The sequence below is a fragment of the Mandrillus leucophaeus genome, unplaced genomic scaffold, assembly GCF_000951045.1.
Source record: "Mandrillus leucophaeus isolate KB7577 unplaced genomic scaffold, Mleu.le_1.0 Scaffold91, whole genome shotgun sequence".
Lineage (NCBI taxonomy): Eukaryota > Metazoa > Chordata > Mammalia > Primates > Cercopithecidae > Mandrillus > Mandrillus leucophaeus.
The window spans coordinates 3,890,259-3,896,988 of NW_012109919.1; the positions used below are offsets into that span (position 1 = coordinate 3,890,259).

The window sequence follows — 6,730 nt, forward strand, 5'->3', positions numbered from 1 at the left end:
GGGGGATGGGCCGGTGCTGGCCCTGCGAGCGCTGCTTCTGCTCTCCCCACATCCCGCACCCGAGGTTTCCGCCCCGGCGGGGAGACTAGCGCAGCGCGCACACACAACGTCTCTTAAAGGCTCCGCGAGAGGCTTTGGATGGAATCGGGGACTTTGCCTCTCGCAACTTGGCGATGTCATGAAATCCGCCGCTCGCGCACCACCCGGGATTCCTGGCGCATCTTAGTGCCCACAATGCCAAAGAAAAGTTCCCTGGTTTCTTTGCAGAGGGGTAGGGAGTGAGGGTGGGAAGGTGCCACGAACTGAGCTTGTAGGCGTTTTCCAAACGAAAGATTTGGCCAAATCCGGGTGATGGCAAACCCTTCTCTTAATTGACTCTGATCACTTGTTCGGTTTGGTGGCTCATGTGTATATATATACATATATATGTGTGTGTATATATGTGTGTGTATATATACATGTATACACACACACATATATATATATTCTTTTCAGAGGATAAAAGCCGCTCTGTTTCTGCATATTCCTTGTAGGGTTAACATTTCACAGGTATGTGGCCTGACATTTTAATTGCCCAAATAAAGCATCTCGGATGCTGAGAAGCAGAAGTAGACTTCACCTCATTGTCATGACGCAATTAAAATCAATTTTCCTCAACTTTACCCTCTCTCGCTGGTTTTTGCTAACTGTCCAGCCAACATCCTGCCACACACCCAGTCACGGTGAGAGGAGAGAGACCTCTGCCCACTGATGGACAGGAGGAGGCAGCCGCCCAGCCTCCCCTGTGCACACCCTCTGTACACACATGTAAGCGCACATGTATCAGATGCACATTTGTCAATGTACACAGACAAAGACTTCACCGACTATGCTTCTAGGTCATAGAACAGTTGAGTACGGACTTCATTGTTCCTCAAGTTCCTTTTAAGCATTCATATAGTCATTAAAACGCACCCAGAGATTCTACCCCAAATGGGAAATAATACTAACACAGGTCACAAGAACCAAACACAAGTCGTATTCTACCTCAAGAAGTCACTGCAAAAAGAACAACTTCATAGCCCATTGCCATTCTGCTCCATGTGCTAAAATAATTGAGACAGTTGTGTCTTTGAATTCCAGGGTGTCTGATTTTAAACATCAAACATGTAGAATTGCTCTCAGAACACACTATATTCCAACACAGTAAACTTGTTGTTTGATTATGACCAGTTAGTGAATTACCATTATTCCACATTTATACAAGAAAATTGTGTCTCCTTGTACACACTTTGCACCAAGAGAAAACCTTATGCCGGTAAACCAACCAGGTTTGTGAACAATTAAAATATTTTACACAAAAGACGCTGAGCTCCAGGAAAAAAATGAACACATATGAAGAGTAAATTGACGACCACAGAAAACATCCTTGGTAGCTGAAAAAAAAATTGACAGGATAAAGATATTTTAAAAATAAACCATACATATAATTGACATGTATAGATTACATTTTACATTCAATTTTTTTACACACATAGGCAGAATATGAGGTAAGGACTAAAGATCTGGGCAGATAAGGACGGTTTTTAGGAAAGGAAAAGTCTTTTAAGCTTCATTCCTGAAACCTCCTCAACCCTCACTCTTTCTCCGATGAAATCACGTATTTCACTAAAGCTGCAGGTTCTCGGTTTATTTGAAAGTTGTTAAATAAATTTTTAAAAAGCCCAACAAACCTACAGTGGACACTGAACTATCATAAACCTGGTGTGTAATAAGATTGCCACAGAGTGAAGCCAAGTTGAGAATTTCAAGTTGATTAGAGACACAATATAACTTTCTCCTAAAAAGGATAAGAAGGATGGAAAAGAAATCATTACAGAGGAGAAGGTTTTTGGTTGTTGTTGTTGTTTTCCCTTTCAACCTCTTTGATTCAGGAATTGCTAATGTTACAAATGTCAGTAGATTAGGGACAAGCTCAGCTGAGATGTGATGAGACTGGGGTTGAGATAGGAAATATAATGGGCATTCCCATCTCAATAGAAGATGAAAATATTTGATTATAGGGAAATCTTAATCTCACCTCCTGAATGAGGAGACTTCCATAGCAGATTACCTTTTACAAACATGGGAAGGGACAATATCGAGGAGGAAGAACTTCCCCAGTCCACTCAGAGATTTTTGGAATTTGAAGTACGTTCTGATGGCCTTAGATTGAAATGGAAGAATTTCCCAACCATATCTTAAAAAATTGGAGCCTGCTAGGCAAATGATCACAGGGCTGCCATAAAGTCAGGTATTTCACTCTGCATTTTAGGACTCATTCAGTTATGAAATGCTGTTACAAGGGGTAAAAACATCACCATATGAATTATACTTAATTTTAATGCATAGAAGAAGAGACAAGACTACAGACTGAGAAGAAAAAAGGCAAAAATATTTCAAATGTCTTCGCCAGAGATGCTCACTTGCTGTGCGTCTAAGGTTGAAAAGCTCTGAGAAGACAAAATCAATATATTATTGTTGTTTTTTAAAAATCCAACTCAGTCTTTTTTTTGCAGATGTAAATTTATTTTAATGAGAAGAATGGCAAGCTTTAATTTGCCTAGAGAAAGGTGGGACAACATTTGCCCTAATCTAGAAAAGAAAGAAACTCAATACCCAGCAATATAATTTTCTTGCAGAAAGCGGCCTGATGGGCTGTATTTCTTTACAGATTAAATCACAATATGAATACAGAGCCCAGCAAATGCCGAGTTTAACTCTGAACTCAGTAGAAACCAGTTCCGTCCTCCAGGATTCATTGAATTCCTCCTTTCCCTCAATCTAGTCCGTGTGTGTTTTTCTCTTCCACCACACTGGAGCTCCATGAATAGGGAAAGGGGCTTCCATTGTGTCCCTCTGAACTTCCAAGTCAATGCAATTTTTAACCACTGGCTTGTGGTACTTTGAAAATCACCAGGGGCTGTCAGAGTTGGGTCCTCTGAAAAATTTACAGTGCTAAATCAGAGCATATGCTGGGAGGGAAAAAAATTGCTTAAGATTGGAGCAAGTACAGTATCTGTCTGCCCCCTAGTGTAAGAGTCCTGGCTGCCTAAAATTCAACTTTAAAAGAAAAGGAGCTCTTAAAGGGAAACGACTTTGGACTCACGTAGGCATAGGAGAATGAAACTTCTGTACATTTTAATCTGAATAATTCTTCAGGATTTAAAATTAATTGGCTCTGGCTTGGTTGGACCGTACTCGGATCTCGCCACCTCTGCGTTTCCCGAGCCACTGGCGAAGAGGTGATTTTTTTTTTTTTGAACTGGGTTTATGTGCGTCCCCCTCACCCCCTCCTCTCTTTTTCTTTCTCTCTGTCTCTGTCGTCTCTCTCGCTGGCTTTTTTAAAATGAGGAACTGCTCCTTGAATGTTCTGGACAGAGCACAGAATTGCTTCTTAAGTCAGCCCGGCGCGGTTGCAATAGACAGCAAAAAGGTAAACGTTTGCCTGAAACCGGCACGCCAGCTCCACCACCCCGCCCGATGGTGAGTACCCTTCTCGTCGCGATTCTCCTCCTAGCTTAACCGAGCGCTCGCCTACCCGAACCGTGGCCGAGCGCGCCGGGCTAGGCTTTTCTCCCTCCCTGCCTGCCTGACTGTCAGTTGCACAAGGTTGCAAAATGAAGCGCAGAGGCAAAGCGAACAGTAAATTCTTATACTTAGTGCGAGCCTGGCAGTTCCTTTGCTAGAAAACCGAGTCATCTGCTGCTTGGAAAACCACGCTTATAGGACTGGTTTTTAGTTTGTTCTATGGAAGGAAATGAGTTTGAGGAGACAGGACGAGGAGATAGGAGGCTCCGCAGTCTTAACGCTTCGGTTTAATCATATTTTGGCAGCTTTGCAATTGTATTTCCCCCCTCTCCCCCCACCATCTCTCCTACCACACACATGTAATAAAATATGGCAATGCATTGAATTGACTCTGTTCCCCCCTTCCCCGAACCCCTTAAACCACAGTCCTCGGCATTTCATACACGTTAGCAAACAGATATTTTGAAAAACCCCAAGTCATCCCCAACCCCACACAGCACAAGGAGAAAAGTGAGAAAGGAAAGAGAGAGAAAAAAATACTGTAAGTAAACATACCAAAACCATATTTGCCTTGTTCAAGATCCCAAACCGCTTGCATCTTCCTCCTAAACTGGAATAACTCTCCTTTAGTTTGGCGGGTGAAATAAATGCTTTGTTGGCCCCCTGAAAAGATGTGTCTTTGATAATTAAAGAGAATCTCCTCCTCGGTGTTTATCTAAGCGATTGTGCAAACTGATAAAAAGTAGGCACTAGCCTGCAGGGAAAAAGAGGAAAGGTGAAGGGAGAGATCTTCCACCTCAAGGAAGTGCTTCCCCATGTATTAGGCTCTCTCAGCCTTGGAAAACCCTGCACACTAACTTTAGAGAGACAAGGTTTCAGGGAGCTTTGTACATAGCTGCTGAGGAATGCAAGCCTCGCCTTTAAGAAAAAAAACCCCAAACCGTAGGTAGGAGATGTCTGGAGTGATCCTTGTCTCTCATCTCATTCCTTAGAAGGAAGAGTGCGTTGTTACACCTTGTTTGGGGCTGGAAAGACGAGACTTTAAAAACACCCGTCCAATTGAAAAAAATCTCCCAACTTAATGAGTTTAGTCGGAGGCTGGAGCAAACGGCTCAGCCTCAGCAGAAAATCGCCAACAACTATAGGCGATATTGCAAAGCAAGACGACCCAAGGCACAGCCAAATTCCACTGTTTGGGGTCGAGAGGGATGGAGGCTAATCCTAAAGCAAGTTGGGAAAAAACAGAGGTGGAAGAGGAGGGGGAAAAAGCATCAGCCTCGCAGACTGGCAGACAGGCTTCCCTCATCCTGGATCAAAGATAGAACTTGAGACAGGAGGGCAACATTTTTCCTAGGAATCCGTTGGAATCCTCATTTTCTACTTTTAACTCAAGTCTCCCCAAGTGATTTTTTTCCCCCTCTCCCCTGTGGATTTCTGCCTCCCCCCTTTCCGGTCCTCATTCTAGAACTTTCCTGAGAAGGAAATCTATTTCTTTTGGGGGGAGGGGTTCCCCATTCCATGCCTTCAGATAATGAATGCTTGATTCACCCCCTCCCTTTCTCTACTCCCCAAAACGAATAAAGGAAGCAGGAATACGGTAACTAGTGAAAATTGAATATAAACTATGCTGCCTCTCACAGTTTAATACAGTTTTAACTAATGGATTTCTGTTTTGTTTTGTTTTAAGAGAAGAATAATGGGGAAACACGGATCTTTTATTTTAGGAAACTGTTATGGTAAGATGTATGTCAGACTTGACAAATGGAACTAACGCTCTTCGGCTGCTTCTTGTCCTTGTCTTAAACAGGAATTAAGTTAAACACAGTGCTGAATGTTAATTACATGTTTACTGGCTAATGAAAATTACAAATGGTTTTGCCACCTCAAACAATGATGAAAACTCTGAAGACACTGTAATTATATACTTTGAGCAAAATAACTCAGAATATTGATCATAAGAAGTGTAAATCTTTTTTAACTATTCATTAATACCATAAATATGGGCTACAGAAGTTTTTCCTTGCGGTTTGTCTCATCAGTTATACTGAGTGGATGGATGGTGAGGCTCCTCTGGGGAGGAGGTGAACTCATTCTCTTAGTAGAAGGAGGCCACTTGTGTAACTGGGGGGTGCCCCCTCCCTTTCGCCCCCGCCCCCTTCATCCCCAGCAGAAGGTCGAGGAATAGTTGAACAGGAAGGCCGAGCTCAGGGCAGGTGAAGGTGATCACAGCCTGGCCTTTTCCCTCCCCTCCCTGCCCATCTCACTCCTCTCCCTTCTCCCTTTCCTGCCAGTTCTGATCGATGACTGCCTTCCCCACCTCGGGCACCAGTGGGATAACCTGGCATTCGGGGGTTCCTAATGGAGGACCAGTTGGACCAAGAAGGTCACCCCACCCACAACTCAGCCATGGAGCCCTGACAACTTAAATTCCCTCCTTCAGAGATGGCTCAGGCAGTTCTTTGCAAAAGAAGGAAAAAAAAAAGTTAGGGATGGTGATTGCTATTGGGTAAGGTGGCTCAGGCGGCTGAACCAGAACTGGTTTCCCTGGGTTTGGAAGCAGAAAACATTTTTTGTTGTGGTTTTCTTTTAACTTTGGCCAGAGTTGTAGTGCTGGCAGCCACTCAGATCTCGGAGGTCAAAGGTGAGGGCTACATTAACCCTAAAAGGCTGTCCTGGCCTGGCCACAAGGCCAAACAGGCAGGGGAGAGGGGGTTTGTCAGCCTTGCAACTTGGCACTTTGGAGGGGACATCTGTGGAACCCACACTTGGGGGGCACAGCATCAAGTGTGGGTTTTCAGTGAAATATTGAGGATTTTTTTAAAAAGTGCCCTAGGCTTGTGGGACTAGAGTCCTCTTTTTCCCTGAGAATTCCCAAGGCGCTGGTCTTTGTCTTAGAAGGAATGGAGTTTCTGAATGGTGTGAAAGGGACAGAGAGGGTCGCTTCAAATCGATTTTACTTGTCCTTTCTGTCTTTTCGGATCAACGCCCTTCAATGGGCACAGAGGTGCTCTTTCAACCAAAAACTTGTGCTACATTTTCTGCCTGTATTGGTGCTAAATACAATAAGCACTGGGCAGGGGTTTTTTTTTGTTGTTGTTGTTGTTTTTTTTCCTTTGCTCTCCAAAGCAATAAAGCACCCTAATTAAATTGTTTTATATGGACAGTCAAGACGGACCAATTA

The 6,730-nt window shown here is 43.6% G+C and overlaps 1 protein-coding gene across 1 annotated transcript in view; it reads right to left on the reverse strand.

Annotated features, from left to right (window-relative positions):
- Positions 1-4,994, reverse strand: part of NR2F2 (nuclear receptor subfamily 2, group F, member 2) — a 19,186-nt gene extending 14,192 nt beyond the window's left edge. The window contains exon 1 of the mRNA XM_011969817.1: positions 4,105-4,994. Coding sequence (XP_011825207.1) covers positions 4,105-4,147 — 43 coding nt within the window. The 5' untranslated portion in view covers positions 4,148-4,994. The remainder of the gene's footprint in view (positions 1-4,104) is intronic.
- Between the last annotated feature and the right edge of the window lie 1,736 nt (positions 4,995-6,730).